This window comes from Python bivittatus, unplaced genomic scaffold (genome assembly GCF_059951505.1).
Source record: "Python bivittatus isolate LINGU-HERP-01145 unplaced genomic scaffold, Pbiv_v1 ctg000330_np1212, whole genome shotgun sequence".
In the NCBI taxonomy this organism is placed as follows: domain Eukaryota; kingdom Metazoa; phylum Chordata; class Lepidosauria; order Squamata; family Pythonidae; genus Python; species Python bivittatus.
The window spans coordinates 20,596,527-20,622,929 of record NW_028277058.1 but is presented as its reverse complement, the minus strand read 5'-3'; the positions used below and the strand labels follow the sequence as shown (position 1 = coordinate 20,622,929).

General features: G+C 38.4%; 1 protein-coding gene across 3 annotated transcripts in view; it reads left to right on the top strand.

The window, feature by feature from the left end:
* The first annotated feature begins 1,380 nt into the window (after nucleotides 1–1,380).
* Nucleotides 1,381–26,403, top strand: part of CPM (carboxypeptidase M) — a 28,273-nt gene continuing 3,250 nt past the window's right edge. For 2 of the 3 annotated variants that reach the window (XM_007423398.4, XM_088141809.1), the window contains exons 1-7: nucleotides 1,384–1,472; nucleotides 1,669–1,825; nucleotides 9,529–9,626; nucleotides 19,549–19,721; nucleotides 20,605–20,789; nucleotides 23,181–23,351; nucleotides 25,697–25,849. In XM_007423398.4, coding sequence (XP_007423460.2) covers nucleotides 1,672–1,825; nucleotides 9,529–9,626; nucleotides 19,549–19,721; nucleotides 20,605–20,789; nucleotides 23,181–23,351; nucleotides 25,697–25,849 — 934 coding nt within the window. In that variant the 5' untranslated portion in view covers nucleotides 1,384–1,472; nucleotides 1,669–1,671. Of the gene's footprint in view, nucleotides 1,473–1,668; nucleotides 1,826–9,528; nucleotides 9,627–19,548; nucleotides 19,722–20,604; nucleotides 20,790–23,180; nucleotides 23,352–25,696; nucleotides 25,850–26,403 lie in introns of all 3 variants that reach the window. The other variant, XM_088141811.1, reaches the window with a different exon arrangement.

Here is a 26,403-nt window from a genome sequence, read left to right as displayed (position 1 = left end):
TGTGGTTTTCTTGGTAAAAGTGCAGAAGTGGTTTACCATTGCCTTCTCCCATGCAGTATGAAATGATGTCTTTGCTGTTGTCATTAAAGATGCCTCCAGCATCTTCCTGTATCACTGATGCCCAATATAGGTGCCTGCTTGCTTTAGCTAGGCAGCTGAAGTGACCTTCATGCCTTTGGTGACCCTGCTGAAAGAATATACTCTCGGCATAAACACCCAGCATTCTTTGGTCATCCCTCCCAGGACGCACACACAGAAACACACACACACACCCTGTCACAATGAGGCAGTACAGCAGGTCTTGAAAGGAGCAGATAACCATACTGGCAAACGTGCTGCCCCCACTCCCCATTCCTATCCTGCAGCCTCTGACTTGCTGTCAAATGGTGATGTTGTGATTTCAGATGTCCAGAGTATATTAAGCCACTAATGAAACCCTGGCTTGATGCCCTCCCTATGCTAAGCATCACCATCTGATGGAAAACCGTCTGCTAATCATAAGCAGTGCTGTGATTAGCAAACGGTTTCAGTGAACAGCTAGACCTTTGGATTTAACTCTCTATCAAAACTCACTATCTCTTCATGCCTCCTGATCAGCAGACTGGAAGGCAGTAAGACCCCTAAACTGGCAGGTGAAACCACTGCTAAAATCTGCTGCTTCCCCAGCCATTGGATAACTGATCCACAGGTTCAGAAGGCCGCAGGTTTGAAACATACATATTTTCCTGCTGTACCCACCATGTCTTCAAGCTGCTGGGCAGCTGATTGACTTAAGGCTAGCTTGGTATAGGTTACAAGTGAGATGAAGGCAGTGCCATGAGAAAAAAAGAAGTTGCCAGGAGTGTTTTGGGCAAGTAAAGAAAGGCATATGATCCTTTCCACATCTTGAGGGCAAGGGTGGCACATTCCTATTTCAGAATGCATCTGCTTGACCGGCGTCCAATGCAGAATACTAGGGTAGTTTTCCTCCTCTCTTCTCGCCATATTGATCTTCGCTGCTGCTGTTGCAAAAGAGAGAAAAGAAACGAATGGGGGTAACTTGGATTTGACAGCAGCGGCTTGCAGAGCCATCGTCGGAATGCGGGGTAATGTTCCGAAATAAGTGAGCGCGCACCTCAGCCCCGGGAACCGGCCTGTTCTGTTTGTCCCCAAAGAGGGCTGGCGCGGTCGCAGGTTACGTTTCTTCCCTCAGGCTGGAGGGATCCGCGCGAATCCGCCTGCTCGTTGCGCGGGCTGTTTGGCTGCTTGCGGGACACTTGCGGGGTGGGGGGGATGGAGAACCGGGGCGGGCACGCCGAGCAAGTCAGCCTCTTCTGACTAGACTGGACGTCTCCGGTGTCACTCATCAAATAAGGGCCCGCCCCTCCCCTCCGGACGCTGCGCCCAAGCAGTTTGTCTCGAGCAGCCGGTGTCAGGCGCAGCGGCGGCGTTTGCGGCCATCCCAGGGAAACTGCTTGTCTGCCGCCGCCTCGGTAAGAACAAGGCAGCCCCTGGCGACACTTGCCGCGTGTCCCTCCTCCCGGTCGCCTTGCTTGCTCCCCGAGGCCGCTGTCACCGCCGCCTGGGTGCTCTAATTCGCGCGACTCGTCCCTTAAAGTTGGGGGCACTCTTCCCTTCGGTGCCCTCCTCCCCTCGCGCTTATTTCCTCGCTGTCCTTCTTTCGAGTAGGACATGGGCATCTTCTCCCTGCTTCTGCTGCTGCCTTTGGTGTCCGGCTTGGATTTTCGCTACCACCACACCAAAGAGCTGGAAGCTTTTCTGAAGGACGTGCACAAGAAGCACCCCGACATCACTCACTTGTACAGCATAGGCAAGTCAGTGCAAGGTAAGGCTGGGCGGGACGGGGCGGATTTTATTCCTTCTTTCTCCGACTCCGGCCTGTTTGCCCAGCGCAGAATTTATCATTTGTGGCCGGGGGGGGGGGGAGGGGGGAGAGAGACAGCAGCCTGTCAGACGTCTAGCGCAGTTGCCTGGAATAGAGTGCCCTGAAACCATCGTGCTGCAGCTCCGGACACGTTGGGCTACAATTCCCATAATCCGCAGTCAGTTTGAAAAGGTGGCTGTAATGTGTCCACGTCAGGGAAAGAGGACTGCTGTTGCTTCTTAAACACAGCATTTTACAAGGGGCCCCCATGGCACCCTCTCTCATAAGTAATTATGTTTTCCCAGCTTTTTTTCTTCACCTCCCCCCTAATTAAAGAGGAAATAACTGCACCCACCCTTTTTGGTCAGTTGGTTTAATCACTAAGGATGAAATCTACAATGCTATTTTCCACAAATACCTGTGCAAGTTCAGTTTTTCCTTGATCAGAGCCAGTAAGGTTAAGACTGAGGTTAATGTTTTATGTAAACTTAAATACAGTGTAATCCTGTTTATCTGAATGAGCGACATGGTGGATTCCACAAATTTTGGAAGAGCAATGGGTTCTTTCACAAGAGTTTGTGTGTAGGTGTGTTTTGTTAATGAAAGAGATTCAGTCCCAGTATTAATGTATACTTAGCACATAGATTAGGTTTTATTAATTTTGGTTGGTGACCAAAATTTGGGCATATGATTCTGAGCCTTCAGTATTACAGTGGTACATTCATTGTTCTTTGGGAAGCTATCCTATTCTATTTGGAGTGCTGGTGGAACTCCAACTATTCAGTGCATAAGGGAATTGTTCTTATGTAATATGGTTAGCCTATTCAGTACTCTCTACAAGCTGGCAAATTCATATGCAGAAGAGGAAAATAATTGAATGTTACTTAATTTTAATTTACTTTAAATGTAAACAAAATTAGTTTTTGTCCTGGCCTCACCCACTTTTTGGCATGTAGCCTCACTCAGAAAAGGTTCTGCACTCCTGACTTAAGTAGATTAGTTCAAGTAGAGCATGATCTTGTGTTGCCATAAGTCATTTTGAATATGTATTGAAGCCTAACATATTGAAGGCTGACATGTTGGAACCCCATAGCTAAACCAATTTTAGTACCAGCTTATTGATTCATGCACATGCTTATAAAGGGTTCTGTTAACTACAACAGAGAAATTAAGCTCAATTTTTTTTTACTTTCTTAGTGAATGATGAAGTTATTCTAAGAAAATACAATATAACATTATATTCTTGAAAAGTACATCATTATCCACATAATTCTGCTTAAACTGGTTTGCTATGAACAATCAGTAATTGCATGCAAGAAGGCCGTTAATCAAAAATTAGCTACAATAATTTTGTTTTGAGAGGGATAGAAAAAAAATAAAGAAGGATTTAAACATGGATATTGTATTTGGTGCCCATAAAATCAATTGTGCAAGATAAATTTTTTTTAAAAAACTCTAGGTTGCTCTTGGATTTCTGAATGACATAGCCATCTATGACAGGATAAGTGGTTGAAGAAATCAAAGATCTAATTGATTTAAAGCAAAAACTTTTATGGGTAGTATTTAAGCATATTGTACCATTCATCTAACATGGTACTTTAAATAGCAAAACTTTTATATGAGTCTTTCATTAGTTGTTGAGAATTTTTCAGTGCTTATGCAGTATTTTTCAGTAACTTTAGGAAGTATACTTGCTACATATGTTATAATTTAGGAGGTTCAGCGTAGGTCTGAACACTTCAAACTTCTGCTTCAATCTGAGAATAAACATATGGTAGTGTGCAAACTGACATTTGTATGCAGAATTGCTTCTATATATGCTATATCTGTAACGGAAATAATTCTGATACTACAATAACAAATTATGATGATTAGCTGATTTTAAATTATCTGTCTATCTCCTGTTGATCTGATGTCTTATTGTCACTGGAGATGCATTGACACAAGTTCAGGATCTGATGAGGGCAAGACCACATAGTTTCCAAATTTTTCTCCCTTAGTCAAGTTTACAAAGACTTAGAAGTAAGACGTTTGGATATAAATCAACCAGAGTAAATAGCGTCATATGTCAAGCAGACATATGCATCCCATCCCTAGGTTCCTAATTCCTAGCTCTACTCCTATTTACCACTCTGGGACTAAAGAAAAGGCTTCCTTAATTAGCTGGCATGGTGTCATCAACTCTCAAGATGAAGAAATGATAGGTGACTGACTGGTTAATTATTTGGCAGGCAAACCTTTGATCTTCCATCATCTTCAACTCCAACCTTAAGGTCCTTTAGTTGGGTGTCCCATTATGCTATTCTTTTTTAATACCCTTCTTCCAGATTCAACCCTTGGACACATTGGTGAACCTTGTCCTGGTCTCACTCAGCATCTCATAAATCCTACTTAGTGTCAGCTGTTCAGCCCATGCTTAGGTTTACTGGAAACTAGCAATGCAATTCTATCTTCAACAGCTACTTGAGCTGTCTAGTCCATTTTAGCCATTTAGCAATTTAGCCATTTAGCTAAAATGCCAGCCAGCTCCTCTAGCTGCTTCTCCCCAGAATCCTCTCTGATCTTAAAGTGTCATTCTGGAAGTTTTAGACTTCTCCCCTTGATGCCAACTCTATCTCTGCCCCTCCTTCACCTATTATGTCCTTTGAGAAGCAAAACGCTTCTCTATTCTCAGCTCTATTCTCAGCAAAGCTAAATACAACGTTAAAAGAAGATCGTTTGTTTGGGCTCCTCTTCTCCAAACAGATCACACAAATGCAGGGATGCATGACTAAACAGCACCAAAGTATGGCTGATTGCTGGCTAGTCACATCTAGATTCTATTTACTTATTTAAATAATTTTAAACCCACTCTTCATACAAAAAGGGTCCCACAGTGGCTTACTGAAAAAGGCTCTGTTTCTAAGCTTCCATCAAAAGGACAACAAAAAAAAAAAGTGGTGGGGGAAGGAAAGGTTGAAAAAAGAAATTACTAATGTTTCTAAAAATGTTGGTTAACAATAACACCACATTCTTACTGATTCATGGCAGCTGAAATCACAATTGTATAAAAACCTACTATCTGGGATTAATTGCAGGATTAGACTTTCATCATCATTAAGTAAGCAGCATGCCATTCTTTGGAAGATGGCTATTGTTTTTTAAATTGCACTGGTTCAAGCAAAGGTGTGCATCTCTGACTAAGTATAGTAGGCGTGATCCAAGCAATAGTATCATGTAGCCAGTACATGAGATACATTTGTTTAGGATTTTAGTGTTTAGAGCTGTTGCCTGAAACCACACGTCCGAAGTAAGGTTCACTATTCAAAGTGACCTGATCTATTGATATTTATCATTCAAGATAGTGATACTAATGCATTAAAATACCATTCCAAGAGTTATGGGCCAATAAATTACAGTTTGGGTTTCCCCACATACTCTTATTTATTGGGCCATTGATTTAAATGAACAGTAAGTGTGGGAGTTTCATTGATATAGGATACTGTGAGAAAAAAGGCTCAATGAATATTTTCTACCTGAGCCTCTCAGAGTAAAAATGTATAATAATACGAAGTACATATCCAGAGATAAAATAATATCAATCCACACTTTATTCATTATGTCAAGAATTCATAGGAAAAAACAACTTTAAAATATGTCCACATACTGTAGAGAACCTTGGAGATGGCCTTGAAAGTGATATTTAGAAGCTGTTACAGAAGCAAAGGCAGAAGCATTTCTTAAGCCCTGGGAAAGGAGATGGTGTTAGTAAAAGACTCAGTCCGGCTCCTTCCTGACTCAGTGGGGTATGAGAGGGAGGAAAGGTCAAATACAAGCAGAGTTGGGAGGCATACATGTTTAATAAATAAATAAATAAATAAATAAATATTATTATTATTATTATTATTATTATTATTATTATTATTCTGTTCCTATAACCCATGTCAATATAGTTATAGACTTCCTATGGAGTCAGTTTCTTGATCTGTGTACCTGATAATGCTGACACATGAACATTATTTAACTTTCTTTCTTCATATAGCACCCACAGATTAGCCCTGACAGAATGTGGATAGATTGTTAATTATTCCACCCTATGGATTGTTTACACATGTCAGAGATACTAATACTTTGTGGACTTTGTGTCCCTTATTTAATATATCACTGGGAACTAAGAAAAAGTGCTTTATAGTTCTACAAGAAACATAGTGAATAATCCTTGAGTTAGGTGATATGAGCATATGTTAATTCTGCTTAAATTAGAGATGGGCAAGTTTTAGCTCGAGAGGTGCAGGCAGTACATAACCAAATTTCAAACCCCTCTCTACTTACTTTCAAAAACTGTGAACAAGATTAGTTCAGCGTTTGGTAATAAGTATCTCTCCCTTTCATGTAGCATAATGCATGGGAAAGAGAGAGAAAAAAGTGTCACAAAGGGAATGAGAGAGAGAAATAGATGTCATAAAAGAGACCCCCCCCCCCCAAAAGTTAGAAAATGGAAGTTCCCATCCATTTTTAGCTCTGGTTTCACCCCCACTGATTTTATTCCTCCCAGCAAATTACATTCCTTCAGCCTTTCCAATTATATAGCCTCAACAAATTAGGCTGGAGGGAATGTGGACTTGATTTTTTAAAAAATGGTCATCTCTGACTTAAATCATATGATATCTGTAGTGGAATGAGGATGAAGGCTGTGACATTAATTTCACAATTGTATATGTAATATCATCCTGCATATACTTGTCTTTGAGAGCTTGCATGCAAACAGTTGCTTAACATTTTTCAAGTGAACCTTAATTCACAGTGTAACAGAGTGAGAATAAAGACTATTTTACTTTTCCATGCTTTCCTATCCACTTTTGTGATGGAGCCAGCTCCATCTGACCATCTAGTTGTTGTTTGTTGTTTGCTAGAAGCCTGTATAGATATACTATTTCAATACTGCAGTTCTTTTGCTTCAGCTCATCTTGTCTGTCATATTGCAAACTAGGGCTGTACAGATCCTTCAAAAGATGTGCTTCAGAATGCACAAGCATGTGCAGAGCATTCTTTTTTTAATTGATAAAGGAGTTGTATGGTTCCCATACTGATAGAGATTCAAGATACAGTTACGTAAATAGCTACTGCAGACTTCCTCTTACGAAGAGACCTGCTTCCTTGCTGGTTCATCAGAAGGCTGTTAAAAGGAGAATCAGAAACTCCCCACCCTAATGTACATGGAGACATATTGGTTCTAAAGCAGGGGTCCCCAAACTCTTCAGCTCATCGACCCCTTTGTGAAGTTTCAGATTGTTCATCGATCTCCAAACATTTATTATATGAAAATAATTTAATAAATACTACTTTAACTAATGGTACTATCAATAACAACAACAACAATAATAATAGATACAGCTGAAGATCTCTCTCACTGGTGGTTGACCATCCAACCCTGAGTAACCCTGTCTTGCCACTAGCCACCTCACCTTCAGGAGTAGAGAGTGGCATGGAGCTCTACAGAGACCCCAAAAGATTAATTGACCCCAATCAACCTTCCATCATTTATCAACCACCTACTGACCCCCAGCCATTTATCGACTCCTTGGATAGTTCGATCAACCCTTGAGGGGTCAGTATTGACCACTTTGAGGAACCCTGTTCTAAAATGTAAATAATTCAGTTGCTGGAATTCTTGTAACCCCATCTCTTTCATGCTAAAGAGGGCACTGTGAGAATCATGCTTGGAACAGAATCACTTTCATTTAGGCAGCTGCCATATAGCCTGACAGAAGCCATGTCTTTTTCCAGGCAACTACGGTTGTTTCAGAAGCTGTTTCTGGCTGTGTCTGCATGCAGATGCAAGCACAGTTACGTTGCTGTGGAGGGAATAATATTCCCATGCATTTCAAAGCATTTCTTCTGAAGAATTTACATTACCCTAACTCCTTCTCAGAATCTGGATCCGTATGTAGCCAAGAAGGCATGGAAGAACTCCGTTGTTTGCAGACAAAACAGTTCTTAAGAACAAACAAATAAAATACTTAGAACAAACTGGTAAGGCAGGGTTTCTTAAATTTTCCCTGAAATATGGCCACCCAGACTCTGTTTCAATACCTTTGGTAAAAAAGAATTCCAACGCATCCTGAACAATCTGTTCCATTATTGAATTTTATTGTTTGGAAATTTCTCTATATCCAACTGAAACCCACCTCTTTGTAATATAAACTCATTGTTTCTGCATAATTCTGCCTTGACTTCTACATGACAGCCTTTCAGATACTTAAGGAGAACTATTATGTCCCCCCAGAATCTTCTCTTCTCCCAATTAAAATTACCCAGTGACTCCAACTATTCCTTGTAATTTTTTTCTTTCCAGGCCCCTTATCATGTTGATTACTTTCCTCTAGACAAGCTTCAGTTTGTCAGTGCCCTTCCTAAAATGCAATGCCTTTATGTATGTAATATTTTAGGTGCAATCTGACCAATGCAGAAGAGAGAGAGACACAGTAACTTCTCTTGATATTGAGACTGTACTTCTGTTGAGACAATCTAAGATTGTATTTTTTTTTTCAGCTGTACCACATGCTGATTCATGTTTAGCTTGTGATCTACCAAGATACCAGATTCTTTTCAAATGTACTGCTGCTCAGTATGGTCCTCCCTACAGAATACTCATTCCTTTTATTTCTCCTCCCCAAACGTAGCATTTTAGGTTAGTCCCTGCTGAAATTCATCTTGCTGTTTTTTTCCCCATTGTTTGTCAAGGTCCTCCTGAATCTTGATACTGTCTTCTAAGGTGATTACTATTTCCCTTATTTCTATATCAGCTGCAAATGTGAACTGCACCTAAAATTTTGAGCAGTGCCTAGAGCAGAGCACTGTGGTATACCACTGAATATGTTGGGTAAGATTATTCAATCAGTTCTACTTCCATCTAGAGGTAGCACATCTGGCCCATATGTTGCCATCTTCTCTATTAGAATATCATGGGAAACTTTATTGAATGTTTTGCTGAAGCAAGTAAAATGGGGTTCCGCAACCTTGGCAACTTTAAGATGGGTGGACTTCAACTTGCTGGCTGGGGAATTCTGGGAGTTGAAGTCCACCCATCTTAAAGTTGCCAAGGTTGAGGAACCCTGCAGTAAAAGATGTTTTAAAAGGGAGTTGTTTTAATAAGTTAAATGTTTGTCTCAGCTACCTCAGAAAAAATGGTTTGTGCAACCCTTCCAGGTGTTTCTAAGTATCCAAACAAAAATTTATTCCATTTTAATATTTGCTGCATATTAGATTTGATCTTTTGAACCTTTATGGTCCTCTGTTGTCTCTCACTAAGCCCTATTGATTTGACTTCTTGTTATTATCAGGATTTTTTTGCAGATTTCTTGTTCATATATATTTTTAAAATTTTGTTTTATTTGATAAAAGTATTTAGTTATTATTAATGGATTCTTTTAGGACTGGATAAGCATTTTATATATTTTTAATTTAAAATGTTTTTGGTTTAAACTAAAGAGAAAGAAATCATTGGGCTTTAATTCATCTGAATAACTGCCTACATTTAAATCTCATTTATTTGGTGTCGTGACAAATGAATTAAAGAAGAGACAATTTATCCCAGCCCTTCACTGTTTATTTGTATTATTATTTTACGACTGTCTGCATATATTCTGTATCTATGTATGTGTAAAATTCTTTTCCATTTCAAGGTAGAGACCTCTGGGTTCTTGCTCTGGGAAGGTCTCCCACCCAGCATAAGACTGGCATACCAGAGTTCAAGTATGTTGGTAATATGCATGGGAATGAGGTACGTCTATAACTTCAGTTGTTGTTTTTTTCTTACAGCACTGTTTACTGTTTTCCACCAATTTATATGCATGTGGGAAAAGTTTAAAGAGGGAGGGTTAAAGCAGCCCAAAAAAGACTGGCATCATTTTCTTTCTTTTTGAAGGTTCTACAAAGTTATAAAAAATGCCACAAGAGGGAGAGAGATCTGCTAAATGCTATGTGTTTCACTTAATTGCATGAAGCAAATAGAGTTATATTTTGCTATTAATAGTGGGCATGAACTAGTGAAAATTAGGCACATTTAAATCAAATGGATTTCAGTGAGAAGGACCATCCGTGAAATATCATTTTGAAATCTATGTCACTTAATAGATTTCCATTCTAGTACTGCTTATAATTAGAAGTATCTGTAGAATTACAGTATCCTTAGTATAGTTTTATTACCACTCCTCTTCACCATTGCCAAGAACTTTCAATAATGATTTCCCACTATAAGTTCAATTTTGCAATGCTACTTTTCAAATTCAAATAAAAGTTTATTGCATTCAAATAAAAGTTATTTTTTTGCTGGTTCTGCTGTCTGTATTTTCTTATTGATGCAGCTGGGAATATCTGAGCATGACTGAAGCAAATTACTTATCAGTCTTCTAGCTTGATAAACTTTCTAACAGAAAACAATAAAAAATATTACATTTGTCAGATAAATTGATTTATTTAAAGTTATAGGGTTATGAAAATACTTTCTTTGTCTGTACTGGACTGTCTGGAGCACAAATTCTTTTTACAGTAATAACATTTTTTTTTTGCCACATTCAAGTCTGAAAAATTCCAGAAAAAGAACACAAAAAAGAGTGGAAGCCATTGATTTAGAAATAATGTCATCTAGTTCCTTATTAAAGAATGAGTGGAAAAAGGCATAACAATTTTGAAGAAAATTGAAGAGTGAAAACATTTCTGAATTTTTTAACCCATGTGGGCCTTATTATAAAAAATATTCAAATTATCATAGAAACCAGCCAGATGTTTTCAGTTAAAATGCTTAGGGAGTTTCAGTCAAGGAACTAAGAGAAATTTAACAATACTTGTTTGACCTGGACTGCACTCACATAATGCAGCAAATGCCTCTTTAATTTATGACATTCCTTGGGCTAGGCAGTATAGTACAGCTTCTCATTCTATATACACACACACGCACACACCCTGGTCAAACAATGCTTATCAGTAAAGGGGCAACATAGGTGAAGTCCTGTGATCCCTGGCAGCCCACTCTGCTGTTCCTTATGCCTTGCCTTGCAGTGGCCAAATAACTGCCCCATTCCCCTCCCATACATAGACACACAGTGACATATAAAGGTGAGAGGAAAAAGCTTGTCTCTGCTCCAAAGGTTTGTATTTCTCTGCTTCCCCAAAGAGAAAGAGCAAGGTGGAAACAATTGGCTTGGACATATACGTTAACTGAATTAACTAAAGCAATGCCTTTTTTTTTTTTTGGTGGTGTGGCTTTATTTCAATTATGAGACTCTGGACAGAGTACAGTACATCAACTCAGGAAAACAAAAACAAATCAGAATGGATGGAACATCCACAGTCAGCCAATTAGGTCCAAAAACACCGTGGAATAAGAATGTTTTAACTACTTCACAGAATGCAAGGAGAGAGAGCACTGTTCACTTATTTATTGGTTTGTATGTTTGTATTTTGATGCCACCCAACTCCAAAATGACTCTGGGTGGCTCACAATATAAGAACAAAATACAAGATAATAAAAATACAATAAGGGAAATAACAAACTAGAATTAACAGAAAGGCAATCCAGACAACTTACATCAAAACATAGGCCTACCTCCAAGAGAGCCATATTCCAGAGAATGGAATTCCTATCAATCCTTTAGATGTCTTAGGTGGACTATTCAAATGATCCCAGTGCCATGCAGAAGTCCATGGTGTCATGGTGTCCAGTTTAATGAAATACTGATCTGACTATGGTAAAGGATAGATGTAAAATCCTCCATTCTCAGATCATATCTCATTTGCTCTGAAATAAAGACTAGGTCAAGTGTGCATCTACCTGCATGTTTTGGGACTGCAGTTACTGACAAGCCCGTGGTTGCCATGCTCCCCTCCCCAGAAGTGGTGTTGAAGTTGTAGGTTGAAGTCACCCAAGACAAGGAGCCTTGGGAACTTGCAATATTAGCCCCAAGATGACATTTGGGCCTTTGCAGAGAGCTACTGATAGTTGATTCACCAGCAGCAGCCAAAGATTCTCATTGTGGCCCAATTCTATTCAAAGGCACTCATAACTAACCACCTCTGGAACAGTGCTTGATCACTGTGAGCCTCTTATTTATAACCATGTGCCACCTTCATCCTCAGCTTTAATGTCACAGCTGCTGCAGGACCCGAAACCCAGATTTCTATTTGGAGTCCACCTATGTCACTGCCTGATTCAGTAAAGCATACCAGGTCTGCATGTTCATTCACCATCATATCATAGGTGGACATGGCCGTGTTCTGCATAGACGTGGCATTTACCAAAGCCACTAGGGACCAAAATGTCCAACAGTTAGACCACCTGGACTGGGGAAAATGGCTTAAAACAAGGTTATATTACTGAATTTCAGTATTCAATTCTATCTATGACAATGAATGGTAGTTAATTATAAAGAAGTAACATTAATTAGCTCTGTACTGCATCGCATATTGGCCCTGCTGGCAACATTTATAGAGTCCAAGTGTTTAGGGATGTGAAAACATGCCATAAAGTGGTGTAGTGGTTAAGGTGCTAAACTTAGGCATGGAAGTGACTCTGAGCCAGCCATTCTTTCTCAGCCCAATCCATCCTGGAGGGGTTTTGTTGTAAAAATAGGAGGAAGGAGCTTATGGACACTGAGTTGGACAAATAAAGGCAGGATATACTGTAAATAAAGAATCCAGTTGTTTAATATGTGTTTATATTAAAGCATGTTTATTCATAAAGGTGTGCTTGTAGAAGAAGTTCCCATTATCTTTTTAGTACAGTGGACAATGTAGTATCACAGTCATGAATAATAAGTGAGTTAGTCATCTGAGCATAGATAAAAAATTGATAGATTTTTTTTCCTACATAATTCTAAAAAAATACTAGAGGGAGATAAGCAACTATTCAGTTCCCTTTTGCACTTTGACCTATAGCAATATAGTGTGACAGCAGAATGAAGGATAACTATTAAAATTCATAAATAAAAACAATAACAGTTAAGTATTTTAACTATATAATAAGTTCTTTCTTTCTCTGTCCTAGATCCACACTAAAGTTCCTGCTTGTGCTGAAGTGATCATTGTGCAGTTGAAAAAATGTCAGTGCAAATAGGGAGACAGAATATTTTTCTTTTGTACTGTACTGTACTGTACATTCAGTAGACATCTTGATCAGGTAGAGGAGAAAGGGCAAAGAAATGAGAGCTAGGCAGTTGTTAGGGAAAGCAGTGTTGGAGAGACACTAATGCCATTGAATGATAATTGAAAACTGCTTTTGAACTGCACCATGTTTTGGCCATGGCCCAGTAAGTGATTAAAACAACTGCTGACAGAGATTCCCCAGAGTCTGCTATGAAAAAGCTTTGTTTTAGCTGTCATACTCAACACCAGAACTCAAATTCTTAGCCTTCAGACACTTTTCACATCCATAAATCCCTGAATTGAAGCAATGCATACATGCAATAGATTACTTCATTTGAAGGGGACTACTATACACATGTGATAAGTTTGGTTGAAGGAATAGAGACTCTCATGTGTAGAGTTCTATGCATACATCAAATGCACACTGAATCATAGTGGATGTTTAAGCAAAGGATCTCCTGTAACTGGGAGGGCTAAAAGCAATTAAAAAAAAAATCTAACTGCTAAAAGGATAAGATTTGGGTAGAAGTGACTATGTTGTAGATGGCAAACCCTGCCATCACACTTCCTGATGACAAATTGAGGAACTAGGGAGGCTGGAACTTCAGAAAATATAAAGGTTGATGGTGGTTTGTTCCAGTGATATAGGATTCCTGGGAATTTTCTGCATAGGAAGCCTCTCTACCAGGTCCCTTCAGGTATATTGGACTTAAATTGTCATAATTGCCACTCAATGTAACCCAACAACTATTGGTTTAAAGCAGAGAGAGTATTTCTCTCTGCTAATTAGTTAGGAAAAGGGATTAAGGCTAGTTAGGAAAAGAGATTAAGTAAATGCCAGAATAATTAAATTCCCCAGTGAATTTAAAGTAACAGCAAAACTTTACTGGTTACAATATACATTTGCACTCTCTCTCTCTCTCTCTCTCTCTCTCTCACTCACACACACACACACACACTCACTCATCCACACTTATCCACATCCTTCTTGACTAGGCTGCCAGGCACTAGCTAGAGGAATGGAAGCTGCCAAGTCTGGATCCAAAGACGACTCAAAGTGTGGGTGGGCTTTAGGATCACTTTTATCTCCAAAAGTCCTTGCTTTGTTGATTCACAAGGCTGGCAGCTACTCTTGCCTTGGTAATTTATACGTCTGGTAGCTGTGGATGGGATGGGGGGAATTCCATGTGCTCAGGCCCAACTTCCTTTGTCTGGTTCCGGTGACATTTTTTCCTTTCTTTCCTTAACAACTTGTTTTCTTCTCATCTATCTTCCCAAAAGGATCTTCTAGACAAGATTCCTGGTTTTTTGTCCTCTGTGCTTATGTGCCTGCTTCATCTTTAGTTATGGCAGCTTCTCATATAACAAACTACTATTGTTTGCTCCTTTGTTCAATCCCAAGAAAGAAAAAACAATATGTAAATTGTAATTCTTTTAAACAAGTCTCCTTGTCTTCTTCCTTGAAAGCATTAAAGCAATACATAGCGCCATGGTGGAACTGACTGACAAATCTTACCCTGCTGGCAAAGAGGCATCATTTACAGCAATCATCTACCATGCAAGTGCTTCCAGAGGCTCTTGTTATTCCTTATGATTTTTACTTTGCTGTCAGGATACTTGAATAAATGATAATCTTATCTCTAAAAAATCTGATTATGTTGGCTTTGATCCAGGATGTGCTGCATTTCTATCTTCTGTTGAAGGATCCAGCAGAACATTAGTAGAATAGGAAGAGGCAATCCTCACCAATTTCTCCCTACTTTTGTAGTCCGCATTCTTTCTCTGCACCCAAAATAGGCTCAAAAATTGCTGGGGAAATACAACTGCAATGCTGTAGATTGCCAAGGAGCTGGACAATCCGCAAAGAGGGTATCCCAGGCTTCCAGACCAGATAGAGCAATCTGAGCAGGTGTCAGAGTCTGCACACTCAATCCCAAAGTTCAGTAAATCCTCTGGAGACCAACAAGTTCCATTACAGATTTCTTTATTTTAGGAGAAGCGCACAGCATCATAGTTTGTTGAGTCTGCCTCAACATAGCAAAGCCTTGTCTTTTTAAGCCCAACTTCCCCCCCTTCTAGGTTTCTATTCCCACTTGCAGCTCTTCGCGCCTTCCACCAGTTCTCACACATCCTGGCCTTGGATGTCTGGCTGAAGATAGAGATAACAACACCTGGCCTCCTCCTTCCCCCCCTTATGGCAGGTCAAGCAAACGGTTAGAATAACATTCCCAGCACTACTCTATTAATCTATGTATAGCAATTAAAGCAAAAGTATAATTAGTAATTAAAACATATAAAGCAATCGAAGAATCTGGTTTGCGTAGATCCTGACATGCCGCCCTCCAACAGAACGAATGTGCCTACATTCGGAAGAAAATCTGAAAAAGAAAATAGAAATACAAGAATGAACATTAAAATGTCTACTTAGGCTTGTCAGGGTACTTTGAGTGAAAACGAAGAAGCAGCTTAGGTGCTTTAACATTAATACTGTCCACCCATTCATGATGGGTCTTGGGAAAATGCTTCCACTGAATCAGGTACTGGAGTTTGCCTTTATGTCTTCTAGAGTCCAAAACGTCTTTTACTTCAAAGTGACTTTGTCCTTCAGTCATGACAGGTGTTGGTGGAGTTGGATCAGGATGCCATGTCTCAGAGGGTTTGAATGCTTTCAACAAATTTGCATGAAAAACAGGATGAATATTTCTATAATGTTTTGGCAAAGTTAATTTAAATGCCACAGGGTTTATAACTTTCTCAATTGGGAAAGGTCCCACATATTTTGGAGCAAGTTTTTTGGATGGTTGGGAAGATTTTAAGTTCTTTGTAGAAAGCCAGACTAGGTCGCCTACCTTCCAAGGTGGGTTTGCAGTACGTTTTCTATCGGCGAATTTTTTATGCTGGCTTTTTGCTTTTTCTAGAGATTTCACAATTAGTGGCCATAAAGTTATAATGTTGTTTATCCATTGGTCTGCTGAGAGTTCAGGCAGGTTTTTAAGAGGCAATTCTGGGAAAGGTGGAAAGTCCTGGCCAGATGCTATTTTGTATGGTGTAAAACCAGTGCTTTGATGCACTGTGTTGTTATAAGCTACTTCAGCAAAAGGAAGGAGCTCAGACCAATCATCTTGCTGATGATTTGTAAAACATCTTAAATATTGTTCCAATAAAGAGTTAATTTTCTCCGTAGATCCGTCAGTCTCCGGATGAAAACTGGAACTCAAAGCTTGATTAGATCCAAGTAATGTAAGAAATTCCTTCCAAAATTTAGAGGTGAACTGTGGGCCGCGATCTGAAATCACCCTCTTGGGGCCCCGGGTTTTTGAGCTTTAGCCATCACTAAGCCCAACTTCCCCCCCTTCTAGGTTTCTATTCCCACTTGCAGCTCTTCGCGCCTTCCACCAGTTCTCACACATCCTGGCCTTGGATGTCTGGCTGAAGATAGAGATAACAACACCTGGCCTCCTCCTTCCCCCCCTTATGGCAGGTCAAGCAAACGGTTAGAATAACATTCCCAGCACTACTCTATTAATCTATGTTTAGCAATTAAAGCAAAAGTATAATTAGTAATTAAAACATATAAAGCAATCGAAGAATCTGGTTTGCGTAGATCCTGACAGCAGGTCTCTCAAGGAAGGTATCTTTGGTCAGAACAAGGTTCTGTATCTAAGTCCCAATCTGTACAATATGGATCCAAAATATTATCTCTGTTCTCAATATTTTCTTTTCTTTTTGCTTTAGTTAAATTACTAATTAGCACTTTAATTCTCTTATATTACCTTTCACTACTTTCTTACCATGTTTAAGTTTACTCCAGTTTATCTGATTTTTCTGCTTTCCTATTATCTTCCTTGGTCTCTCCATCCATACGATACAAATAAAGTTAGTAAACTTTCAATCCTCATTATTGTGCTGTTTTTTTTTTTAATTGCCTTCATCTAGACACTTATCCTTTTGTATTTGTTCAGGCATTTCAATATGATATATGGTTGTTTTAAGTAAATATTTTGTGCTTTGGCCTGATTTAATTGTTGATGTTTTATTTTGTTTGCTTAATTGAATGTGTATTCTTCAGCTTTACTCTATTAAATGGATACTGCCCTAGGAATTTCCCTTTAATAATAATAAATAATGAGATATTTACATTTGTCCTCTTAGGCTATGTCTTTTTTCTTACATTCTCTTATTATTGCTTTTTTCTTCCTAGTAAGTTAAAGGTTTAGCAGTAGTACTTAAAATGGTCAAAATCACACATGATCCAAACTCTTACAAGATTTTAACCATTTTAATTAAAAAAAATTATTTTGGGATACAATGAATGTGGCAGAATTGGTTTGCCAGGTGTGGTCCTGCAGAAACAATATAGGCTTTCCTTTAACTTCTTAGTCTCTTGTGGGACAGGCAAAGCTTTCTTTCTGCTCTCCTTTCTTCTAGGCTTTTTAGATTCCAAGCCTTTCAGGCCAGGCCCTGCATATTTTATTCACATACAGAAGAGTAGAATACTTTCAGTAATGTAATAAATAGAACAATGATCTCTTAGTCCCTAGTTTAATTTCACTGCAGTTGCACGTTTGAGGGTTGATACTACAGAAATAACTGAGTTTAAATTTAGCAAGCATTACTATGAAGAAAATAAAAATATCCCCACTTCTTTTAATGACTAGTTAAATACCAATAATACTATATTTATTTTTACCAAAAAGATAACATATGCGCATAGTTCCAGGGAAAGTAACAAAGATTCTGTGGTTTGAAATAATTGAACATCTCATAACATTTTGCTTTGGCTTTGTGGGATGTGATCAAACACAGGGAAGGGGTGAGCCTAACTTCAGGAGACAGAATGTTCCACAAGGAGGGAGCCACAGCAGAGAAGGCCCACCTCCTGGGATCCACCAAATGCAAGTCCCTGGCCGACAGAACCCGTAACATGCCTTCCCTACTTGATCTAATGGGACAGGATGATGTAATCAGGGAGAAGCAGTCCCTCAGATAACCCAGCCCCATGCCATGAAGGGCTTTAAAGATCAAAGCCAGCCCCTTGAATTGGACCTGGAAGCAAACTGGCAGCCAATGCAACTTGCAAAGCAGAGGTGTAATATGTGCTCTTCTAGGAGCACAATTAACTGCCCACGCTGCCACATTCTGCACCAGTTGAAGCTTCCGGATACACTTCAAGGGCAGCCCCATGTAGAGCACATTACAGTAGTCCAGTCTGGAAGTGACCAGGGCATGAGTGACTCTGAATACTTTACTATGAATATTCATGCCTGATGTTATAATAAGCACCCAGCTTTAGCATGACATGTATACTTTATAAAATAATGAGAAACAGAACTTCCCCTGGGGTCTTTAAATTCAAGCTACCACATCTGGCCTGCACAAATTCACTAGACAGCAGCAAAGAATCAGAGCTTTCTGTATGCTGCAATCCAGTAGTTGCCTGGATTTCTGTAGCCGTGTTTAAATCCAGAAACCAGATTACATCTGGCAACAGTTAGTTGAGGTGTAGAACTCCAGTGTCACCAAATCACAGTTCCAAGCAAACGCATTCTGCATGGCTGGTTGTGAATGGTGGTTGGAATTGTACTTCAGCAACATGTAAATAGCTGTGGCTGTTCTACCATTAAGCTATAGGATAACACTTAAGCCAGCCTTCCTTAACATAGTGTCTCTAGAAGTTTTGGGAGTACAATCCTCATGATTTTTTTGCTAACATAACCATTGGTTTTGAGGAATTGAGAATATGGAATTAAGATCTGTTGGGGTACAGCAGTTGAAGAAAGCTCCTATAAGGCAGTAGCTGTATAAATCTAACATCTCATTCTCAAGCATGGAATCATACTGACAGCTTCTGCTAATGAAGAGAACTGGCTTCCATTATGAAATCTGTTTCTCTCAGTGGCTAGAATCATACATTTGCTAAACCATTATGTGGTTTGTTTTTGGCTTGGTAAGCTGTGTGACTCCAGCTACTGTGGTTTGTAATCCATAATTATAATTTAGTATATGGTTAACTGATTTTGGCTAATCATGGTTAAACCAAAGTTTATCACAATTCATGAATCCACTGAATCTAGGATGTATGTATATGATTATATGAAAAATACCCTTGAATAAAGTAGCCTGACCATAAAGTTGCCATTTTTTCTATAAATGCAGCTTTATATAGATAATGCTGTACATACATACATACATACATACATACATACATACATACCCGTTAATACAAGTACCTAGGGGAATTTCTCTACATGTGGTTCACATACATGGAATTTCTCTGTATGTGGTATTATAGGGATAGTAGAAGCTAAAGCTAATGTTTCATGTAAATAAGCTAGCCCACTATTCAAATCAGCTGAGTTAAAGCTACTGGGACAGTTTTAACATGTTCTTCTGACTCTTCAATTTTCAGGGAGATTATTTGTAAATTGAAAACATTACCCATCACATTATTTGCTTGTTTTGTGTTACTTCTGTATCATGTGATTTTTGTCCAACTAACATCTGTTTGCTGCCTCTCATTGTCAATTTCATTTGAGTACTGATTCTTCTGCTTCCCCACACAGGCTGTTGGGCGGGAACTCCTCCTCCATTTGATTGATTTTTTGGTGACAAGTGATCAACATGATCCAGTCATTACAAAACTCATTAATCACACGCGGATACACATCATGCCTTCAATGAACCCTGATGGTTTTGAAGCATCAATATTGCTTCACTGTTTTTCCATGACTGGCAGGTAAGAAGAAAGCAACTTGGAATATAGTGGGGAATTTCTTTCAGCTTACTCCTTAACCCACAATACATTCAGCAGAAGAACAATTTTGTAGGTTCTGTTCTTAGCTATCTTATAGTCAAATCAAGTTATAGTCTCTTGAACAGGAGTGAGAAATTTGATCTGGCCTAGTCTTTCCCTTTGTACCTTTACATGAAGAAAGGAAGACTTTAGTAACACAAAAGCAGGCTGGGAGCAAGGAATGGTAGTTTGTGAATTTTCGCAACGAGAGATTTTAGGATTTCAGGTGATCTTGCTCTCAGTCCTGTTTCCGCTTGTCAGAAGAATGAACATTCCTCACCCCTCTTCTAATGCTTGGGTCATCTATAGGTACTTCTCCTTCAAAATGTATGTGCCTCTCTGAACCAGTCTCATGTCCTACTTTATCAGTGCCTCTCATAATATGTCCATCTTTCATTCTAGATTAACATACATTTCTCTGCCAGCCTTTCTTCTGATTAAAAAAAATCCCTCCCCCTACCCTGTTCCTCTAAGATTACAGTTTCTATTACTCTTCCCATTGGCTTATGCCTTGTTTGCTCTCCCTACAGGTTGTCTTTTTGCTCCTTAGCTTTACCTATTTCATTATCTACTCATCTTTGCTCTGTTTCCTTGGAATTGATCTTTCCTCATCTACCTGATAACAAACCACCCTGCCTGGTCACCAAGATACTTTTAGACCACCTTTCCTGGTAAAGCCAGTGCAGGTACTGCTACTTATCTCTGTTACTATTTCCTACAATTCTGCTAGCATTAATATAGCTCCTAAGATTCAATTCTTATGTCCTAAACTCATTTACTCAAAAGTATATTAAAGGTTACATAATAACAATGTCATCTCTTCAAGGTACAATGCTAATAAAAAAGATCTGAACAGGAATTTTCCTGATTCTTTTACCACCAATAATGAAATTATCCAGCCAGAGACTAAAGCAGTTATGAACTGGATAGATACTGGGATGTTTGTCCTTTCTGCTAATCTGCATGGTGGAGCAGTGGTTGCAAGTTACCCCTTTGATAATGGCAATTACGGTAAGCTAATGCTTGTATGACCTTAAGGATATTACAGTAAATAGTTCTCAATTCTTAATTAATGCTACATGATCCACATCTCAAAATAAATTAATGATCTTATTAATAACAAGTATTATAGTAAATCAAAATAAGTAAGCTTTGGATCCAATATGTATATTTCAATTTACCTATTAACTTAACAGTGCATTTATTTGTTTACTTATACATGTTTTTATAGATCACCCACTTCCAGGGACTCAAAGTGATGTGCAATAAAAGAAACAATAAAAAGCATAAATGATCATTCAACTTAACAAGCTAACTTAGGCTCCATTAATCCATTCCATGACTTATCTAATGCAGAACAATCCCAAGGCAGGGAACAGTTAGAAAATTGACATTTTATATGCATGAACATACCCATCTTCATCTAGATTACTAGAGAAGTGTGAAAGTTGAGATTTTTTTAATGTCTCATCTGGAATTTGCCACATGAAATTCACCTTATAATAGCAGCCAGCACTCCTACTGACAACAAACCAAGCTAAACCTCCACTAAAATACTAAAAAGAGAGAGTTTTCTCTTCATCCTGAACTGGCAGAGGGAAAATGTGCTGCAGCATGATATCACTACTAGAAAAAGAAGAGGGAGGGGTCTGCTGTGACATCCTAGTTATGAAAGGCCCTCTCCCTCCCACCACCACCACCAGGAAGGGAGAGGAGCAGTATATGAATCACAAGTCTAACCCCCTGCTCAGTGAGGTATCCAAATTAAAGCATCCCTAACAAATTGCTGTTAGCTACCATCTGAACACGTCTGGTGAAAGAGAGCTCACTGTTTCCCTCAGTAATTGGTTCCCCAGTTGAACTGCTCTTACCATGAGTAAGTTTTCCTAAACTTTAACTGAAAACTAAAGGAAACTTAGGGAAACGTTCAGCTGTAACTTATGAACATTAATTCATGACTTGCACTTTGGAACTAGAAAAATATATCTTAACATTCTCTGCAACACTCATTTAAGTATTTATCTTTTTTACAGCTAGATATAGCCAATCTCCTCAATCTCTCCCCATAAGACCTTGTTTCCAGTTCCTGGAGCGTCCCTGTTGTGTGTATACTTCTTAAAATCTGTTCTGACTTCTCTGATTTTTAAAAAATGTGGTGCCCAGAACTGGAAACAGTACCTAAGGTAGGCTCTGACCAATGTAAAATATAGTGGTTGTTTTTTTTAATTTCACATGACTCAGCAGCTATCCTTCTGTTGATACAGCTTAGAATTATATCAGTCTGAGATGTGAAAAAAGTAAGTAACCCTGATTGCATGATTGAGCTGGATGCACAGGTATATGAATTTCAGTCAAATTATTCAAATAATGGAATATTCCTATATCACAGCCCAGACGGACTACCCCAGCAGTTTGAACTGGTAAAACTCCCAAAGACCCAGCCAATGGAGAGATTGGTGGAACAAAGTAGGGGTAGTTCAGGAAAGGTCCAAGGCCACACAGATTGCATTGTTCTAGGCTCAAACTAAAGGATGGAGAGCAAAGTTACGGAAGCATGCCAACAAACCATTACAACAATCCAAATTAGACACTACCAAGGCATGAACTCTGTGGCCATTTCAACAGTAAGAAATTATCCATTCTCTGAAAATTAAGGAGATGAACATTATAGGTTCTTGTGGTTTTATTGATCAAAGGCTTTAGATAAAATTTCTCATTCATAAGAACTCCCAAATCTCATACCACACACAGCTGACACTCCTGAAAAGCAAAAGAAATGGGAGAAGGATGATCAGGATAAAAGACAATAAGCTTAGTCTTGTCCAAATGTAGTTTAAGGTGGTGGGAACTATATTCAACTGCAAGTTCAACTGGGGAGGCAATAGAAAAGGAATGATCTATTCATGATCAGAATAGAGAACTACATCTGGATGTCATCAGCATACATACTGTATGATAGCCTAACTGTAAGAAGAAATGAGAGAACCCAAGACAAAATGTATGAGGTGAACAGAAAACTGAAAATTGAACTTTGAGGAATACCCACCAATTAAGGCAATGGTTGAGAGCAAAATAGTTGTAGTCCTATTCTTGAAGCATGGAATGGCATGGGAGTGTTTGGGATCCAAGGACCTATAGCATCTTCTCACATTCTGTACCTCCAAACATTTTTATTTGCTTCTGATGTAGAAGTTCCAAATTGAGAGAGACACAAGCTGTTTTCAAGACAAGGTCTCTTTCTAAGAACAATAATTTTTCTCTCCTTGAAGAAGAAAACTGAAAATTCTATGTTTCTGGAAGACCTGAGAAAGGATTTCTAATTGTTACCTATATTTGTATATGTATTAATTAAATTGACTAAACATTAATATGAATTTCACTGTGACCACCTTCTTTCTACAGTTACAATTAATGGAAAAGGTATTAGCAAAACACTGGATGATGACGTTTTTGTTCACCTTGCAAGCACATATGCTAACAACCATCGCACAATGCATAAAGGGATTGCGTGTGACAATGGAGTTTACTTTAAGGATGGCATTACAAATGGATATCACTGGTATAAAGTAAACGGTACAATTTTCCATTCTTTCCTTGCACCTCTTCTGTTTCTTTGATGCTTAAGTATGATGCTTATTGATTTTAAGATCTTTTTCACCCATAAGGAGTTTGAAGAATTTTGTTTGAATCCATCACAGTAGTGAGTATAGAGATTAATATGGAATCCCATATGGATTAATTTTATGCTAAAACCATAGAGACAGGTTTTTGCATACTTTTTAAAGGCCAAAGATGGAGATAAGGAAGAGAGGGGAATTGTTTATGCCATATGAAGGGGTAAATGAATTTGCATTCCAAAACTACAGCAAGCAGTATCTCTACATACGGAATGTTTGTGGCTCTGAAAAAAATCATGAAAGTATCTCACTAAAATTTGAACAATCCTATTAACTATATGTTGGAAGATAGATTGGTACAGCGTGTGCTCATATCGATGCTTCATGCATCTTAAATGGCTTGGATTTGTTTCAATATACATTTGGTTGAATAAATATACACTGGCTAAAACACATGATCAGACTAACATCTGAATTACATCCCACATGTCTGTACATAGTGTTATAGCATAAAAGAAATTCATATACTTTTTAGCATTATATTTAACAGTGAGATCATTTTGTATGCCTAATCTTATGTGATATGTTGCTCAACAAAAGGAGGTATGAGAAGAAGGCTGGAGGAGCAGTAGTGGACTGCTCCCATTGTCCATCTCCCTATGATACCACAGCTATTACTATTAATAATAGACCACCTTTTAACCGCCCTGGGCCTTTACCTTCAGTCGCTTCCAATTTGGATGCTTGGAACCCATTGAGTAGGAGATCATCAGTTGTCCAAGTTTCCTGCAGCAGTAGAACATCCATATCTAACAAAACTGCCAGGTTCTGCGCTGCGGCAATAAAGATCCGTCAACATCAGACAGGAAGCTAGCTGAAAGGTTTTGCAGTAATGGATTATAGTCAACTAGTATTTTAGTTTGCATTATCAGGTACCTTCAGAATGTGTTTTAAAAGTATGACAAATTTTATTAGAATTTGAAATATTTTATTATTGTTATTTGATTGCTACTAGCTTAAACAAGGTCCTTAGGTAGATTTTTGCTTGTGTTGGTCAAAGACCATATTAGATTCTACTATTAGATCTGCTAGTCCTTAATAGGGCAAGCTCCTGCTATATAGTTGTATTTTACATAAGTCTAGACATTATTAAATTCCATATAATTTTAGATGTCATTAAATTTTTGTAATTTTAGATGCTATTAAATGTTAGGTAAATTTCGGATACTACCTTACTTATATCTTAGACATAGACCGCTTTGTCTGAACTCTACCTATGGTTTTGTGCCAGGTTGCTTTATATATGTATCTTAAATATGTATTAAATGTTATCTAAATATTTCTTAGTTTTATAAGTGAACATAGGTCACTCATGAACAAACGTCTTGTACTGGTCTAAGATTGTAATAAACTATATAAAAAATACTATTAATAGTAGTGCAGCCTTTTATAATTCCATAGCATGCCCGAAACCATGAGCCACTGTTACAGTTGTGACCTAATAGCAATAGTCCACTAGCAAGGGGGACATATTCTTTCCTTGCAGTCCTTGAAGTTCTTCTGTTCCTCTTCTCTCATGACTACTGCAATTCTTCATTTTCCACCTTCTTCATACAATCAGTTTATCTTCAGATTTGCTGCATGAAAACAAAGGCATAATATTTTAATTCTTATCTTTGTTTAAATAGAAATGTAAATCTCAAGTCTTATTTAAGAATGTAGACATTTTTGAAATCTATCTATTCCTTCTTTGTTTGCATCAACTTTATTTGCCTCCACATGCAAATCTGGATACATTTGTAGATGTTATCTATTGTGTGCAATCAGAATAATTATACTATGTTATGGTTGATTGCCATCAGCTAGAAAAAAGGTTTGTTCACACTTCATTACATGAGTTTTTTAGTTTTTAGAAAGTGTGTGAAATCAAGGGAAATGGAGAGATGCAAGTTACAGAAAATGCACAGTTTGCCACACCTGGCAGTAATAGCTCACTGCAGTTACTTGTGCACTCACTTCCCTAGTGGAGTTTTGTGGGGAAGCAGCCGACAGGCAATAGCAGTGACAAAACTAATAATTAGCAACAGTTCAACCTGGAGTTGCAAAACCTGATGGTGACATCTGCAGAGAAGTTCAATCTTGGTGTTGTCCTGCCTCATTCATGATGCAGAAGTGCTTGCTAACAGATCAAGAGGACATATTGGTGGATGAGTAAGGCAGTGTGGAAGAGATCAGGAGAGTAATATACGTGTTTATTTTTTGACTGACATTTCAGTGATGTAATTGAACATTTTACTTTAGGTAGCATGCAGGATTATAATTACATTTGGGGACAATGCTTTGACATTACATTGGAGTTATCATGTTGTCCCTATCCATCAGAAGATAGCATTCAGTCTTTCTGGGATGACAATAAAATTGCTCTGATTGAATACATTAAACAAATTCATCTAGGTAAGTCAATTCTACTGTATTTTAGTTTATCTTAATCTGATATAAATCTTGTGGAATAAATTACAATTTATTATTTGTTTGTTGTTAAACAAATTGTTAAATACAATTTATTATTTATTATTTACAAAGGACAATTAATAGAATATATTTGTTGGGTTGTTTCTACAATAATTTTCGCTTTATTATAAAAAATGATTGCTGTGGAAAGATTGGCAGGGTGGGACAAACAGGAAGCTTTGATGTCCTGCCTGCATGGGGAGGAGTTTGATTTCCTTCTCACACACTGAAAGACACTTGATCATCCAACAATTCATCGCTGGGCCTCTTCTGCTCTCAGCAGGCAATCAACATAAAAGCAGCCAAAGGATGACCAAGGTGACCCCAAGCTGATCAAGTGTTGCCACAGTAATGGAGAGATGTTTGGCTGCTTTTTTTTTGGAAGTGTTCCAAGCTCAACATAATTCCAAAATGCTTGAAATAGCCTGTTTTGGTTCAAGAAGAATGTTTTGTGATAGTTCATGCTCAGAACATGTCAAAACAAAATATTTTATACA